The sequence below is a fragment of the Scatophagus argus genome, chromosome 14 (genome assembly GCF_020382885.2).
Source record: "Scatophagus argus isolate fScaArg1 chromosome 14, fScaArg1.pri, whole genome shotgun sequence".
Taxonomy (NCBI): domain Eukaryota; kingdom Metazoa; phylum Chordata; class Actinopteri; family Scatophagidae; genus Scatophagus; species Scatophagus argus.
In genome coordinates, this window is record NC_058506.1 from 19241318 (window position 1) to 19259602 (window position 18285).

General features: G+C 41.7%; 1 protein-coding gene across 2 annotated transcripts; it reads right to left on the bottom strand.

The window, feature by feature from the left end:
• Positions 1–3206: 3206 nt before the first annotated feature.
• LOC124071273 (hexokinase-2-like) lies at positions 3207–18248 on the bottom strand. Of its 2 annotated transcripts, none has more exons than XM_046411804.1 (11): positions 16936–18248; positions 13882–13957; positions 9879–10041; positions 9422–9570; positions 9092–9211; positions 8907–9002; positions 8080–8179; positions 7304–7487; positions 6739–6894; positions 5716–5949; positions 3207–4786 (listed from the first exon to the last, which is right to left on the bottom strand). In XM_046411804.1, the coding sequence occupies exons 2-11, from the start codon at positions 13939–13941 to the stop codon at positions 4576–4578; spliced, it is 1473 nt and encodes a 490-aa protein (XP_046267760.1). In that variant the 5' UTR covers positions 13942–13957; positions 16936–18248; the 3' UTR covers positions 3207–4575. The 2 variants fall into 2 exon arrangements, with proteins under 2 accessions (XP_046267760.1, XP_046267761.1); XM_046411805.1 differs by lacking the exon at positions 16936–18248 and adding an exon at positions 16203–16220 and having other exon boundaries at positions 13882–13960.
• Positions 18249–18285: the final 37 nt, after the last annotated feature.

Below are 18285 nucleotides of genomic sequence, written 5' to 3' on the forward strand. Positions count from 1 at the left end.
TGATAAGAAGAAGGCGGCAAAGAGCTCGCAAACGAAATTGGGGAAATTCCAACTTTTATATAGATGTAGCATCTTGTTAGCTAACAAGCTAGTCACCAATCCATCATCCACCAAGACTTGACTGCGCTGACTTCTGAGACGTTGCCTGTGGAAGGTCGATACTAAAAGCTACAATATGTGATTTCACTGTCAAACCATAAATGATAAATTTATTTGGTCTAATTAACAATACATCCCGCATTAAAAGTACCTCAAAATTTAACTGAAGCCCTTGAGTAAATGTATTTATTTGCAAAGCAAATAAATACATTTACTGTCTGTCCGTCTGCTCTTTTGCTTTGCCCTGTAAGGGTTAAATTTTCAGGCTTCTGCCTGATACTGCAGAATAAATTATACAAATATTAAAATACCTGTTCATGATCAGTGCACACAGCATTACAGACTGTTAAACCGAGACTTTATGATGCAAATATCAGGCTTCAAATGAATTATAAGCCTCTCAGCTGACGTGATCAACAGCTCGGTTGGCTGGTTTTGTGGAGAAACGTGAACTCACACGGGACTCGTGTATCCTGGAGTGAGAACATACACACTGCTGTTACCAGTTGTCTCCAGTAGGGGGAGGAAGCACGTGTCTCTTTCAACCCCCTCCACCCCCCTCACCCCATGAGGCTACAGAATGACACTCATGTAGAGGCAGGCCTCAACCCAAACGCACACATCAGTCTTTGAAACTGAGCTGCCTTTATTCCAGTCTCATGTTCTTTTTCTTCTGCTTTGTTTCACACATTAAATGTGTTTTGATTTTGTGAAATCTCAAGGTCAAAATCAACAGAGTACTCAGTAAAAGGATGAATAACACACTCTAAAAACACACACACAGTTCACACAGATAAACGTCCTGATTCAAAAGTGCGAAGCAAAAGTTCAAAAAGTATAAGGCTCCCTCCACAACATTATGATATTCTGTTTTTATCAAATGAACACATGTGAGAGCATTTTAATGTTGTAGTTCATCAGTTAGATTCTGTATATGGATCAATCAGTGAGGTATTGACTACTGGATGACATCATGGAAGAATATCAGGCTCGACTTTAACGTCCAAATGCTGTAGCTGATAGAAAACAATGATTTTACAGCTGATGTTTTTAAGTCTAAAATCCTCTGGCAGGGGCCTACTAATGAGTCCTGAATCTCTGCTTGTCACTGAAGGGGCCCCTGTTGTCATCTCCTTTTAAAACCTGGAAGTGGAAGGAGACAACATTTTTTTTTGCTTAAACTTGTCATTATCAAATAAATATTGACTGCGCAGTGAAAAGTGACGCCATCTGGGTTTGTAACTGGTGCCTTATAAGTTTCACTATCATTATGTTGTTCTGTCTGCCACTGGACAGGATTTTTTTTAGTAAAAATTACGCTTTGATTCGCAGCACAAAGGAGGCACATCTCACAGTTTTTTTTTTGCTTTGGACAGTAGCCAAGCTGCTAATGGTAGCCGTGTTGTGTTGCTAATGCTGACTAATGCGAGCAGCCAGAAAACAAACCAGGACCTGCAGGAGAGACAGAAATTTGTTTGTTTTGGCTGCTAGCATTAGCAACATTCCGCTAACAATAACACCACAAGGAAATGCTGTTTCATGACTGATGGTATTTGTTGTAATTATTTTTATGGCATAATCTGATTTAATATCTTATATTTTGGATTTTATTTATGTATATTATTTGTTTTTCCTGTAAAGCATTTTCTTTTGAAAGGTTCCAAATAAATAGTAATTATCATTGTGGGGTTTTTTTTTTTTTTATGTAAGATATATGGTAACTGTAAATGACAAATAAATTTAGAGAACAGTAGAAACAGAATAAAAAAGTACAACTCCCCCCTGAAATGGGTTGGGGCAGAAATACAGCTATGGTGAAATGGAAATATTCAGGTACAAGTACTTTAAATCTGTACTTGGTTACGTTCCACCACAGCCTGACATTACATTTGTACACAACTAATTGGCAGCATATCATCACCATCGTGATTTCATCTTTTAAACGCTGCATCGCACGTGTGCTGACGGTGCAGCTTCGGCTGCAGTGCTACAGCACAGAGCAGCTGGAGAGCCTCTTTTACCTTCAAACCCAAATCAGAGCAGGCTGCAGCAGACTGTCTGCAGGAACACAACGGGCTTCACGCCGCAGCTCTACTTTGTCCTCTGTGTGTCACCGAGAGCTGCAGCAGCACAGCACAGCTTCACTGCTGAGCTGATTCTGCAGTGAAGCTCGCTGACGGTGAAATAAAACAAATGGCCAAACCGACTGTACTGGCACAGATGATCAGGCCGGGAAACACCATGAAACACATTGTGAGATGTCAGCAGTACCACAAGTTTAGTCAGATCTCGACTTGATGGAGAAAGTATTCTGATTCTAAAGTAAAAGTCCTGCATTGAAAATAAATATGTAAGTGTGAAAGTGACATCTTCCCAATGTTTTTTTCTGACCAACAGTCCAAACCTCAACAATATTAAAAATACATCCAAATAATTCAGATCATTCGGAGGAAAGGTAGCAAATCATCATGTGTAGTAGTTGAAGTAGTTATCACTACTGACGAACAGCACATTGGGTTAGAAAAATGTCCATTTATTTCCAGTTTGAAACCAAAACACCAAAAGAATTTTAGCGCCTTGTGAAAAACCGTTTTAAGAAGAATAAAACAACCCTGTGATTGATTGCAAGTAAGAAGAAAAAAACATTTTTTTCCATTAAATTGTTCTTGTCTCTGTCAGTCTCCACCTCTGATACAGTAGGGAGTTTTTTTGGATGACTGAAACGGTCAAAGCTTGTAGAAACAAGCAGCAAACTGTAATTAAAGCTGCAATGTTGCATCAACACTTCTGGGACCTTGGATGGAACAGCGATGGGAAGCAACAAGACTATAAAAACAGCTTGTTTTCTTCATTACGGCCCAGAAAACAATACCTGTGACAGGAGAGAAGAAAGCCATATTTGCTATCAGCAGATCTTTGACAGTGATAGAACTAAAAAATGTATCATTCGGCCTGAGGGTGGCGCCAGAGGGAAGGTCACACTTCTACATAAAATCATGTCAGGCCCAAGTGATGGATTGTCTTCAGATCAGTCAAAAAAACAGCCTTCCCTTCACGGTGCGACCAGGAAAAAAGAGGGTAAAAACAAAAACCTCTTACAATCTCTGTGTGTTTCCAGTGTTTATTCATTCCAACTGCCCTAACAAATAAATATCCAGCAACACATTTTACATGCAGCATGTGAACAAATAGGAATTGGACGAGTACCACCTTCACGTCCTGCCATTCAAAGGTTGTGCCCTGTTGGATATTACAAACATGCTAACATTTAGCATGTTGGAAATGCTAACGCCAGCAAAATATTTCCCTGTGAACCAAAGTGTTGAGGTGACACACTGATGGACCAGCGACAACACGGCCAAAAAGAATAGCAGAAGTAGAAGATGACTGGTCAAAAGCTGCTTTTTGCGTAACAATATGTCCACACTCTGACATCAAACAACGAGTTTGCTGAGCAATTTGACAGGTCCATCATACACTTTAAAAGGGAACAAGAGGTGATTAGAACTTTTAAAAATCTGAACTCGTCTTGTAAACAATAACCCCAACACTGTTCACCCTCAATGATAACTTAAGTTATTTAAGAAAATTTATTATTTGTTAATGAAGCGACTGCACTTCATCCCCCTGAGATCACCTGTGGACCTCGCACTGTGGATTGTCTTTTTCTTTGGTGTGTGGATGTCCTGGGAAACAACAGACATGGTCTATTGGCAAGAGCCTGGCAGTACAATGCGTATCACAATACAGGGGTTACAATTCAGTGTACTGCAGTACTGCAAGGCAATATATTGTCTCGTAGGCCTGTGTGCTTTGTAATTCTTCCTTCTGTTTCAGTTGACATTGGCTGAGGACAGATTACAACACTGCCATCTAGCTGTGAGGGGTTTAAACACAACACAAAAGGAACCCCTGCCACAAATCTTTGCATGTACACTGTTAAAGATTAATGCAGCGTCATCATACTGACACCCTCGTAAAGTAACAACAGTTATGTTCACAGTGAGTACGGCTCACACATAAAATCCTGCATTTAGTCGGGCAAGAAACAAAAACACAATCTATCCAGTCGCAGTCACGATCCACAATATAAACTGTGATTTGTTTTCTCAGTTTAAAAATGTCCAGTAGACTGCAGCCAGACTTGAAACAGCTGACATACTTCTCATTAAAACACAATATTTCATTTAAGATAATTTGCTAGTGAATCCCATAATTCACTTTGAGTCATTTACGCCATTCGGGAAACAGGCACATGAAGTCATTCATTAATTCATGTCACTCACAGGCGCACAAACAAAACGTGGACCCACTCAAAGACAACAGATCCATCGTGCCAAGAGAGGTCAGAAACTCCACAGGAAACTACGTGTAACACCAAAAACAAGTTTGTAACAGGAAAAGGAAAAGGAAACAGGAGTTGTGTGCATGAGCGAAACTTAGCATAAAAATGAAAACTCTGCATCTCCTCTGCTCTTATTTATCTTCATCCTCCTCCTCCTCCTCCTCCTCCTCCTCTTCCTCGTCACCCTCGCTGTCCTCTAACAGTCGGGACTGGAGAGCCAGCCGCTGCGCCACAGCCGTTACCATGGCAGCACCCTTCCCGCTGCCATCCTCTGAGACGAGGAAAGTGATGTCACACTTGGGGGCGAGGAGGCGCACCGTCGCCTGGAGCTCCTCGCTGAAACTACAGGGGGGGAGTAGAGGAGCGGGGAGATGGGGGGAGGAGCAAACAGAAGGAGAGAGCAGGTGAGGGAGAGAAGGATTGAATGGGAAAGGAAAACAAGAGGGAGAAAAGAAAGAAAAATAAATATTGACAAGCAGAACATATTGTACACCAAATCTCTTTCGGGTTTTACTGACGACGACAAAATGCAGTTTGGCTTCTCACCCAAAGTACTAAACGTGCAGAGTGAAGTGCATGCATTAATGTGGTCATATTTAAACAAACATTGAGGGATGTGTGTGTGTGTGTGTGTGTGTGTGTGTGTGTGTGTGTGTGTGTGTGTGTGCCGCTGCAGAAAAATGCTGCTAAACACATAAAGGGATGGGACTTTAAACCAGAATGATGGTTCGATTCGTGGAGTCTTTTCACAACATGCAGGAAGCAGGAAGTTGTGCCAACAACCAGCGCTAACCCCTTCCTGTTTCTACCGACACAAAATACCAATACAAATAAAATTCACAAAACAACTAAATAAATAACTCAGGATGTCTCCCTGGCTGTTTCCTCCCATCACTCTCCCTCCCATCGAAACCCACATCTGATAAATGTTTGTAAAAACAAGTGAAGATTACCATTTCAGTGACACCCCGCACTTTACACTGAGTTAAAGTAGAGTCTGTCAACCTCACGTTATTGTTCAGTCACTACCAAATAACTTTGAAGATTAACACAAGTTTCTATCATTTATTGTGTTGATGATGATGGGAACATTACATTCAGAAATGTCACAGGTAAGACAGTGAGTGAAAACTGCATTTTAACATCTGTACACCCGAGCACACATCTGCAACTGAAAGTTATTTCAAAATCCCGCAGCAGCGTGGAAATGTGTGATAAATGCTTTATAACACACCATAACGAAGTTTCATGCCCCTCGTATTCCCTCTTACTTGGGATGTTTTCTGTAGACCGTCCCGTCCACCCCCACAGTGGTCTTCAGACGGTCCAACCCACGGTTGACTCGGATGCGGTTGGCGAGGGTCGCCAGGGCGGCGGCGCAGAGACAGGCGGCGCGTGAGGAGATGGTGTCACACACGAGACGCACCACGCAGGAGTCGACCAAGTCCCACTTCAAACCCAACTTAGTCAGAATACTCTGAGTGTTTTCCAGACCTTTGTCCTGCCTGGACGACAGATAGGGACAGGAAATAAAGACAATGTGAAGGAGCAAAGAGGACGTCTGAATGGAGAGACAGAACGATGAACTCCTTCGGAGTAATTTAGTTTGAGAGAGACTCATCGAAGGAGCTTAGGTGTTTCATGTCAGAAGAGAATTTATCTGAGTGGGTGTCACAAACACAACACAAAGTGCAGACTGATTGGTTATGCTGACTGTACTCAGTCTATTTGTTATGGTGATGTGAGTCAGCAGGTCGGAGCTCACAGACACATTAGATGCGCTTCCATCCACCTGATTCTGTGTCCACAAACTGCTTATGTTGATGAACCAACTCCCAACAGTCATAACAGTAGTGGATGGAAAAACCTCGAAAATATGCATTTTCCTTTGGTGATTTTTCTGACAATGAGGTTAAAATTTAGATTACATTTGGATGGAAACTTTGGATATGAAGTGAATCAAAGTAACCTCGTGTCTGCTGCTGCGGTACGGGGACACAGTATGATGCCTCATTAGGTTACAGCTCTTCTTATACAGTGAACAAAGCCTGTGGATTATTAGTGAAAAGTATGAGCTGCACTGCAGACTGGAAATCAGATCAGTGCAAAAGCCACAAGTGCTGCGCAGCCGTTACTATGACGCCATTACACAGACTGACTTGTGGAGGGACGGCTGAGTTTGCACTGACAACCAACTGCAACAGCCATACAGAACCTCCTCTATCTGATGAGCTATGATGCCTCCTGATTAAAGAGCAGGTAATTGGCTTAAGAAGCTTCGACGGGACACTCACTGCTCAATCTCAGAGATGAACTTTGTCTCAAATTTTCCCGGAGTCAGCAGCGCCTCCGAGGCCTGTCCCTTAAACAGCAGCTTGTCCTCCGTCAGCCTCACCAGCAGCAGCCGGACGATTTCTCCCAGATACATGCCGCTGATCATCTTCTCAAAGCTGCGAGAGATGACAAACAGGTGAGAAACATCCATCAGCCGTCAGAACGCCAGGAAAACTTTCACACTGTAGGTATTTTTTTGTTCCTGCAGCTCCTTCTCACTCGTTATTTTCTGTTAGTGGAAGCATTTTCTGAGCTGGTCTCATCACATGAGAGGAAACTGACTCCAACATCTTGTTGGATGGACTGCAGTGACGTTCGTGATCCCCAGAGGATGAATCCTAACAATTTAGGGGTCAAAGTTTTCACTGTGATATCTGATGATGTTTCAGCAGAAATGAGAAGATCTTTTACTGTGATCATATCTGGCATTTTATTCTGGACAAACAGTTCAGGGCTTGTTTATTTGTGGATTGACAAATCGTTTCAGCAGTAAAAACATTTCTTCCACTTGACCGTCATGCTTACGTGTGCACACCGGGGTTGATGGACATCTTGTCCACCATCACGTCAAACTCGGTCAGGATGTCCTTCAGGGAGCCGTCGTCCCCGAAGCCGCCCCACTCCGTGTTGATGCACATCCGCCCGTCCTCGCCCTCCACGCGCTTCACGTTCTTCATCTCCTCCATGTAGCAGGCGTTGGTTCCCGTACCTGCACAGGAACAGAAGCACGACAGAAGATCCAGCGGATTAAATCAGATGTGTTCATTCACTGGACTGTACCTCCACCTTCTGCTCGTTCTCCACCCCCTTTAGTTCACCCCACCTTTAGTGTCTCCACCACACACACACAGAACAGCGATGTAATCACCTCCAGAGGGAGAGCGTTTGATTCATCTTCAAGCGAGCCCTCAAACAAAACTAATTACAGCAGAGAAAGGAGACATTTCACTGCCATAGCACGACCCTCATTATATCTAATGTGATCTCGCTGTCAACGAGCCTCTCCTGCTCACCAGGTAAAACACATTATGTCCGTCAGGTGAGACTCGATGTGCTCAATAAGGCTCGGGAACACCTGAGAGGAGCTGTTTTCCATGATAAGCTGTTTCCAACACTACCACTTATCTGCAAGGCTGAAACAATGCCTTGCAGAGACATAAAGCCGCTGTATCAGAACATTTTTCTGTGCTACTTTTACTTCAGTACAAAACCTGAGTACTTGATGTCTTCCTCCGATCCATGTGAGCCCTAATGGTCTGAGGACCTCCTGGAGTTGTTAATTTATTAAAATGTTTGGTTACCGATGATCATGCCGATCTCACAGCTCTGGTCCCTGTAGCCGCAGCTCATCATCGTGCCCACCGTGTCGTTCACCATGGCAACTGAGCCTATATCGTAGTCCTGCAGAGAGAGACACAGCGATAGACAGGTGTGTTAACGTCCTTCCTATTTATAATCTGATCTGTATACCAAATAACCTGTCTACACACACACACACACACACACTGTGATACAAGAGAAACTGCAGGGCAGCACATTACTTTTCATTAGAGCCTGAGCTGCAATCTGACTGAAAGCTAAGAAACAACACACAGAGAGACAAACAACATCCAGAAATATCAAAAACATCCAAAACCGTCCGAAAAACGACCACATGTAGCCGCCGTGACACACACGCGATGGTAAGTCAGTGTGGAGAAAAGGTCAGTTCAGTTATGGCAGGTTGAAGTAAAGCCACACTGTATTTAAAGTATCAAAAGTACACTAATATACCAGATTATATTGGATTGTTGTCACTGTGTGAGCGGCATGGTAATGTTTAACTGCTTCGTACAGATGTTTGCATAGATTACATGAAGGATTACTTTGTGGTAATTTGATTAACATGTCTGCATCAAAATGTCCTTTGTTATATCCAACAAGGTCTGCTTATGTGTATTTAACTTTTAAGAATACACAGATTTGGGGATTTAGAGGCGCGTTCTGGGAAACAGAAGCTGGTTGAGAGAAACCAAAACCCAAAGCTACTCCTTCAGCTTCTCGCTGCAGCTTTCTGCACCTCGGACTTGAGTCCATCACATCCTTGAACTGAACGTGAGCCACGTCAGCCTCAGTGTGTTACACTGACCCCTCTCCTCTGAATGGCCTCTTTCAGTAACTTCACCACGTCTTTTCCTTCCACTCCGGAGCATCTGAAGCCTTTGGTCCAGCGGATCAGGATGCTCTGTGCAGAGAGAAGGTTTTATTTGAAAGTGTTATGAAAGAATAGGCACAATTTGCGTAAGTGTGTGTGTGTGTGTGTGTGTGTGATACCTTGTCGATTTCTTTCTGTTCACAGGGGAAAGAGAAGGTGAAGCCCAGAGGAAGAGTTTGTCCCTTCAGATTCTGAGAGATGAGGAAGTCATAGAGACAGGCCGCGATGTGGTCGAACAGCTGGACGGACAGAGACACAGACAGACAGATGTGTAACTGCGACATCTGGAACGTCTCAAACGATACATACAGACAGCAGGAATATCGCGATGATGCTGGTAATGCAGGAGTTAAAATGGCGACTGGAAAGAAGTCGCTCTCCTAAATGTATTTGGATTTTTTTTCTGTTTGTTCCTTGACTGTTTTTTCGTTTCTGACGCCGTGTGTCACCTGCTCTCCGGGTCCCAGCATCATTTCCTGTGGGATGGCACAGATCTGACTGTCCATCTTCAGCACCATCTGCTCCTCCTCCACCACCCGGACGTGAAGCACTCGGAAGTTTGTTCCTCCGAGATCCAACGCCAGGAAGTCACCTTTCTCTGCCGGAGGAAGGGACAGCGGATTGGTTGATCAAGGATTAAGAGAGTGAAAAAAGTAAAGAATGAGGAAGTTCTTTGTCCTGCATTAATAAAGTTAAATATGTTTAAATGAATCTAAAGAAAAAAATTTGATAAAACTGGTGCCTAAAATCAGAGGAACTCAAGTTTATAAACTCTGGCATGAAAATAAACAAGAAATGCTAAGTTAAACTGAAAATATGATAAAAGATGAGTTGATTTCATCAAATTCCTCTCTGATGTCTTACAGCATCAGTCCATCAGTCAAACTGAAGTATAAAGAGCCTCACCCGTCCCGTCCGGCGTGGCCCTGACGAATGTGGGCAGCATCTTGACGGGCGCCTTGTGATGAGAGTGTTTGCCCAGACCTCGAATCAGATCCTTCTTCAGTCGAGCAGAAACCTCCTTCAGCTTCTCCAGAGACAGACGGAAAGGCTTCAGGTAGACCTGCACCTGCACAGAGACAGTCAAACAAATACACGAATGAATCCGAACAGACTGGATGTGCACCAATGAACAGTTTATGTTACAATCACCGTCACTATTTTACCCCCATTTCTGTCTTTAATCACATTTTATGTGTTTACAAAAACAAAGGTGAAAACGTTCAAACATAAAGACTGAAACAGAGAGACTTTCTTACTTTGAGAAGTTTTAAGCTGAATTATGATTATTGTTCATTTGTCTGTTTGTTTGGTGTTTTTTAGCTTTTTGTTTCGTTTTAATTTCTCTATTTAAATTTTACAATTATTGGTCTTCAAAAAACACACAGCACACAAACATTACGAAACACATTTACACAGTCAGCAGAAAAATATTAATATTGTCGTATTTGGGTTGCAGATCGTCCACAAAAAGCAACTATTAGAATAGAAAACCCTGAAACGGTTAAAAATAACAAGAATAAATGATCAACTTCAAAGTGCTTCACATGGTTAAAGCAGGATTAAAACCTTTCAGGAGACACTGAAGGAAATAAAATCGTTAAAAATAACACCAAGATGAAAGGTGCAGATGTGACTTCGTTTATCCACAAGATGGCAGCGTTTTCCCCAACATCTGCAGCATCAGGCAGCAGGTCACTGACCGGTTCAAACAAACAGCTTTATCTTCCATCACTGCGGTCAGAGCTGAGGCTGAGACAGAAATCAACACGGAAACACACTTCGACACAACAATACTGATTATTATTATTATCAGTACTGCTGTGTTGAAGCGCAGCAATCATTAAGCTATGAGGCATTTCAGCTTTCAACAAAACTGAATGAACTGTTCCAGGATGTCATCGTCTCCCCTTCTCTCAGTGAACCTTTACTGAAGTAAAAGTACTGTGAGTACTGTGTGACACAAACAGTTACGACTCTCAGGAATCTTCACTCATGGGGAGTCTTTGCCTTCCCGGAGAGCCGAAGATTTTGATTAACAAATTCTCCAAGTTATAAGTCTATGATTTTCTATTTAACATCTCGGTTTCACCTTGCAGAAGCCAAATGCTCAAAACATGTTTGACCTGCAGTACATTCAAAAAAAGACACGTATGTCTCAGACCTCTTGAGTTTACGCTGCTCTGTTTCTGTGATGCGAAACGTTTTGGCAGGAAGAGGCCTGGCTGGTACGACTTGTAATGATCCTCTGGAGATGCCAGCAACAATTCACTCTCCTCTTCCTGTTTTCCGCTACCTTCAAAACTGGGAAAAACACTGCACGGTTTTTACCAGCAGCACTGGGCCCATCACCCTGACATGATGTGCAGCTTCCTGTGCTGTTTCTATGCCCGGCCTGTATCGTATTGTCTGTGACGGACCTCCCAACAAAGTGAACTTCCTTTTTGGATAATAAACTTGAACTTGAGTGCATGAGCAATTATCGTTCTTTTTTCTTTCTTTCTTTTCTTCTTTTTTTATTTAGAGAGAAATGGTTAAACAATAACTTGTGGGAACATCTTTTTGGCATTTTCTTTGCTGAAGTCATTGCTAGAAGATGTTGTTTACTGTAAAATGTTGTGATCAAACCCAGACAAACAACAGCTTTTGGATGCGGTAACATAAAGTCTCGCTTTAACCTTCCAGATAATCCAGGTAATCTGTCAGTGAACGAGACCACAAAGACCCTCAACACAATCTGAGCCAACTAAACCTGAACCAGCTGAAATCAGACTGAAAGCTGATTTGCTTCTGGCTTCTTGTGGATGAGGGATGCAAGATGTCCCATCCTCAAATCTCATGTACAAGAAAAACTCTCAAAAGCTGAAATGGTGCCAAAGTTAGCCAAGTTATTGTTTATTCACTGTTTGAGTTTGATATCTTGGACTCTGCTCAGTGACATAAAACAGCTGACATCTTCCCTCTCTGTGAACAGGCGTGTAAGCTTTCATTTAAGATCAGAGTGTGTGAACCTGTGAAATGTGTCTTTGCTTGTGTGACGCGTTTGCGTGTTTGTCTGCTCAGCACCGGGGACATTCAAGGACGCTCGTATTTCTGTTGGCTGGATTACAAACAGGATCTGTAAGTGCCGTGATGGTATGATGGTGAATATGCTTCCTTTGTCAGACTGGTCGGTTTTATTACATCATCACACATGTCCATTACTTTAAGTCTGTGAAATACCTCAGGCAGGTTTCGACTGTCCTGCTGCTGTGCTGTCCACTCAAGAGGACGGTAAATGTTAGCGGCAGGCCTGTCTAAAATGAAAAACCATCTGATCAGGTCAGATTTCAGCAAACCTGATCAGAATAAACCTGCCAAGATTTCTCTTCGCACCTGACGCACACACACTTCACGGTTTAGTAATTTTTGAAACTGTGGGTCTTTCATACAAACAGCTGAGGAGCTGCAGTAATTTTCCACAGACATGTTTGTTCACGCTTCATCTCGTGTCCTGTTAGACTCTTTCTTCATCTCCCTCTCTTCTATGATTTCCTCCCTTTCTTTCTGCCTCTACATGCTCGTTCCCGCTGTTTCGTCTGCAGAGGAGTGGCTCACTTCATTCCTACATCATGACTCGGACCGTTTGGACTCCTAAACGAGTTTTAGATCAGCTTGAGCCAACATGCAATATAGAGTAAATCCCTGTGCACATACAGTACGCACACACAGGAACACACAGGAACAGCAAACCTGTGCCCTTATATAAGCTTCAGAGTGTATTTCCTCACACTGAAGAATTACACTCTTGCAAGCAAAAAAATCCTGCATTTAAGAAGTAAAATTAAAGTAGGTGAATGCACAAAAATATTAGCATTAGTACCTAAAGTAAAAGTTGTAAAAGTGTACAAATGTGTTATAGTTTATATAGTAAATGTACTGCTGCTGCTGCTGGGGAGATTGTAAATTTCTCCCTGGGGATCAATAAAGTCTTACTGGCATGTTAATATCAGATTTTTTTTGGTTGATTGATGTGTATTATTAATCTAAATGAAATCAAACAAAGGTGGAGTAAAAAGTACAGTGTTTTCATGTAAGATGTAGAGAAGTAGAAATGCAGAAAACTGTGCTGATAATTCTTGTGGTATTTAAAACGCAGGGCTTTTACTTAGAGTAATTTCTTTGCATTGCTGAACTGGTACTTCTACTTCAGTAAAGGATCTGAACACTTCCTCCTCCGCTGCTAGCATGGCCGCAAACCTTTCGTCTTGTTGTGTGGGTGATGAACGCCAAAGAGGTGAACACATAACTGAAACAACGTTCCTTTTGAATGATTGAGAATGGGCGTTATGATCAGAGTCAGAGTGATAAGACAGAGAAATGAAGAAGGTGCAGGTTGTCATGCCTGTAGATGAGTGCAATAAACATCACAGCTGACTCTTGTCAGCTGCTTGTAATAGTTTTGCTTCCCCCCCCCGAGCTTTCCAAATTTGACCTTGTGTACTTGTGGCCATGGCGATGAAAACTGGAAGTCTTCTGTTGAAGAAATAAGGAAATTAAGTCATGCTTCAAGTAATTTCTGTTCATCTGTCACTGAGTGGATCCTTCCCCGTGAATCAGACTGATAAAAACTCTGTGATTTCCTAATCTTTCCTTTTAAAGTCCACTTTTACCACAAGTTCACTTTTTTCAAATAATCTCTGAATGTGTTTTGTTGTTGTTTATTAGTCAAGAAGTACTTTGTGTACTTTTGACATATTTTAAAGGACTTTAAAGGATCTTCTTTAAAGATAATAATATGTACACTGATATCTCGAATGTTCACCACTTTAGAATAAAATGGGGTCTTTTCTCCTCTGCACCAGCTGAGGGAAAGTGAACAACCGTCAAACCATCAGACTCGTCTATCTTCTGTTCAGGTGAGACGTACCTTACTGAGCGTGTCCGGAGGGATGCCGTCCAGGTGCAGGGTTGAGTTGTTTCCGCTCATTTTGCTCACTGCTCACCTGGACAGGGGAGGTTAAAGGGTCAGTTGATCCAAATTACAAGACGTATTGTCTGAACATTGAGGCATCAGACAGCCTCAAACAGAAGGATAAATGTTATCACGGCAATAAGACATGTGTAATAATATTTTATAATCCAATGCGTCTTAAATCATTTCTTTGCATTCTCACGTGGTCACAGTGGGCTGAGGTAAAGCACCTTAACACTGGTTAACACAGTGAGAAGCTAGCTACTAGCTAATGCCGCGCACAGTGAGACAAAATGTTAGCTTGTCAGTGTTTTTTGGACCCCGTAAAAAATCGTGACAATATCGCTATCTTAAATTGTTCTTAAATGTTAATGCTAGCTTGCTAACACGCTCACTTTTAACAGGTATAATGTTTTCCATTTTAGATTAGATTAGATTCAACTTTATTGTCATTAGACATGTACAGGTACAAGGCAACAAAATGCAGTTTAACATCTAAACAGAAGTGCAAAAAGCAGCAAGGGAAGATACAATAAATAAATTAATAGTATGTAAATGGTATATTATGTCAATAATGTTGCATGTTACATGCTAACATTTGCTAATTTGCACCCAACACAAATTCAAGTTTGATGGCAGCGTCATCAGCTCCGTAGGTACTTGGACATAAACCGAAATATTGGGTAAATAAGTCAAGTGAATTAGATTTTATTTATTAAAATAGCTAAAAATGAAAATGACAATAACTTTAAAAAGACTAACATCTACAGCTAAAAAGATAGAAGATTCAGATATTCATTTTTCTGGGAACATAGAAAATTACAAACATATAAAACGCCAAATTAAAACACCAAATTACACCAAATTACACCTGCTAAACATTAGCATGTTGGCATTTAGCTGAAAGCACCGCTGTCCAGCCCCATGATTGATACCTTGTTTCATCTAACAAATAATAAACAAACTACCATCTTAAATGCCTTACTTCTATCTTTACTAAGAATTTGGCATTTTACTGCATAATCTTTGATTGATGTCAGGCTTAAATGTGGTGAGTGCATGGCAGTAACAGGTGGTGACTCTGTTTCTTTTAGATGTTTTTAGAAGCATGATCCTGTTCAGATTTTGGCAGTAAACAAATCCAGGATCCTTTTTGCCAGCCATCATGTGGCTGTAAGTGCTGATCTAAATAAAGTGGAAGGTCAAACAACACACAAAAGAGGAACAAGCTCCTTTTTGCTGATACATCCACCAAAACACACCAGCGAGGTGAGAAGTGGAGGCCGCTGAAACCAGAGCACATCATCATGTGAGTTTTCCTTTGAAAGGAAGCTTCTATCTTGGAAAAAGTCGCTCCTTAATAGCAATGTCAGTCACACTTTAGGGCGCACATGATTATTCCTTTTAGTCACTAAACTTAAACGTGACCCCATCAACATACAATCAGGCGATTAAAGTGTCTGAATTCAGGACGACAACTAAGTGCACAGGCCTGAGTGTAAATCAAAAATAATTCAGCCACCATCATCAATATCAGTGGAAAGTGAGAAAGAGTTGCCATCGTAACACATGCAGCAGCACCTTCAGTATTTGGTCCAAGTATCTCATGACAGTAATAATAATAAAAATAAGAAGTGTCAGATTCTTTGTCTTCAGTTGTTATTTTACGTAAACTAAGGCAGGTGAGTGTCAGGTCAGACTCTGTCAGCAGATACCAACTTGGTGACTTGATGTGCCTCGTCATTACAGAACTAAACTAATTCTGGAGTCATTTATAACATTAAACGTTAAAGATTTGATAAGAGGGACTGGAAAGGTTTCAGATTCTGTCCTCTATTATGATTTGGAAAATGTTTGGGTCTGCTGCTACAATACTTACAAGCAACATCATAAATTACCGGTAATTTGACAGAGAGTTTACAAATTAAGTATAATATATTTAGAATTAACTCCGCTACAACCAATTACAACATTAAAGAAACACTTAACATCAATGATAATAATGATTTAAACACTCTCAGGGGCCATACTGAAAATGAGAACTTTAACCTTGTTCCTCGTACTTCTGAACTCTTAACAGGTTTAGCAATGTGAGATTTCTACAGTATGGTGTTGCCACTTTCACTGAAGTTTACAACACAAAGATTGTGCCATCTGTGTCTTCCAGTGAAACTCCAGCTTGCAGTAACACTGCATATTTCAAGTTTCTGTTGTGTTTTTGGGCGGAGTGTTCCTTTAAGATTATATTACGGGCTCTGTAGTAATTTAACTCCACCTGTAACTTGAATCCAACCAACGAGATTATCACCGTCATCCTCAGACAGATGGGCCAAAGTGATCACACACAGGATGTCTCCACCCCTGTTTGCATGAATGAGAACACGTAACAATCAGCGTTCTTTCACCAGGATGGAGGTTGTATCAAGCCACGCCCAGTCAGACACACCTGAGCAGGGACGTAAAACACAATTCACTTCGGCTCATTCCAGCTGCTGTCTCTGTTTCCAGAGGAAATTTTAAGTCAGACTTATTTAAGACACCTTGAATGGACAGATTTATCATGCGAGATTCATCCACAATCTAACGTGCCACCTGAACTAACTTCCCACTGTGCACAGACAGCAGAGCATCTGACCCACTTTAAGGAGGCGTGAAGGAGCAGTGTCAGAAAACACACCAGACCAGTCAGCTCTGTCACAAGCGGGGGGCCCCTCTGGGGTCCTTCAAAGATGAAGCAGAAGGTCCCTGACATGAAGAAGTGCTGTTTCACATTTAAAGAATCAGTTTGGATGAAAACTTTCAACGTTTTCTTTTAAAGCTCAGACACAGGACAGGAAATCTTCAAGCAGGCATACAGCCTGCTTTGACAGCGTTTCTGAGCTTCGACTTCATTCTCATGGAAAATGTTGGAACCACTCGATCAAGAAGCGAACTTCTCCTTACTACGCATCTCATCTGACAAGCGAAGGCATATCAACAGAAAAACAACAGGAAAACGAAAACACTCACCTTCGCGTCCTGCGCTGCGCCGCTCACACTGACAGGAGACAACTTCCTTAATGAAGAACAAAGTGTGTGAGAGTCAGTTTGGGAGAGTGTTTACACCCCCTGCATCTGACGAAGGAATAATGTCGCAACACGGGGAGACGCGCTGCGTCTTTTCTGAGCTGACACACACGAGCAGGACTGCGGGCGCGCCTTTTCATCCTTACGCACGTCGACACGAATGGAAACAGATGGACAAACCGACACCAACCACCACAGACGGGAGGACACCGTGTTGGGGTCACGACGAAGTCCAAGGAAGGCTGGAGGACAGCTCGCTTCGTTCGCTCCGGCAGGTGTTTCTCCGTGCGTAAAGGCGCAACACGAGCGCAATCAGACTTCAGTTCACCCCAAAGTAATTATCACTGGTTCAACACTGGTTCAAACATCTTTTACAACTTTGAGTTACCGACTTTCTAAGGAAAAAAAAAACAAAAACAAACAAACAAACAAACCCTGCAGCATCTCACAGAGCTGGAATGTAACTGCAAAGTACAATTACTTAACCAGTGTAGAATTTTGAGGTAATTTTAGGCTTTACTTTAATCTTCTTTTTATGCCACTTTTTAAACAACAAGTTACTGTACGGATTACGATTTGTACATACAAAACAAAGAGCTCTTAAAACATACTTTTACATTAAAATAAATAAACTACCCAAATTTTATATACCGTAAGCACATCTGAAATGATCGAACCAATTAGTCGATTGATAAAAATAATAAAACCGCCTACTCTGAAAATCGTTTAAATCATCATCACATCTCCAGCTTCTCAACATGTGCTGTTTTCTCCTTTGAATGATTTGAATAATTTGAATGTGTTTGAACTGCTGGTTGGACAAAACAAGCATTGGCACAGGTTCCAGTTCAGAACTGGAATCTGATCACCATGCACCTTAAATTATTATACATTCTGCTTTGTACCAGACTTTACTTTTTAATGTTTGTTTACTGTGCTTTTATTAGTATTTATTGCATGCCGTTTTGTCTTAAGTCTGTGGATACTGCTGGAATTTCCCTTAGGAATCAACAAACTATCGTCACTTTGGGCTCCGGGTAACCTTCACCACATTTGTCAGTGTTTTCAGACCTATCAATTGATTATTGTAGAAAACAACCAGCAGACTAATCTAATTATATGTATTTTTTTTCTCCTATAAACTTTGGTTGAGTTGGTGTAACTTCACATTGTGACAGTGTGACAACACAGCACTCTCCACGTCGATGCACTGCAAACTTCAGGTCGGCCATTTGAACCTAAAATGTAACGACGGCAGCTGAAGTCTGATAGGACGAACGCTGGATGCGTCCG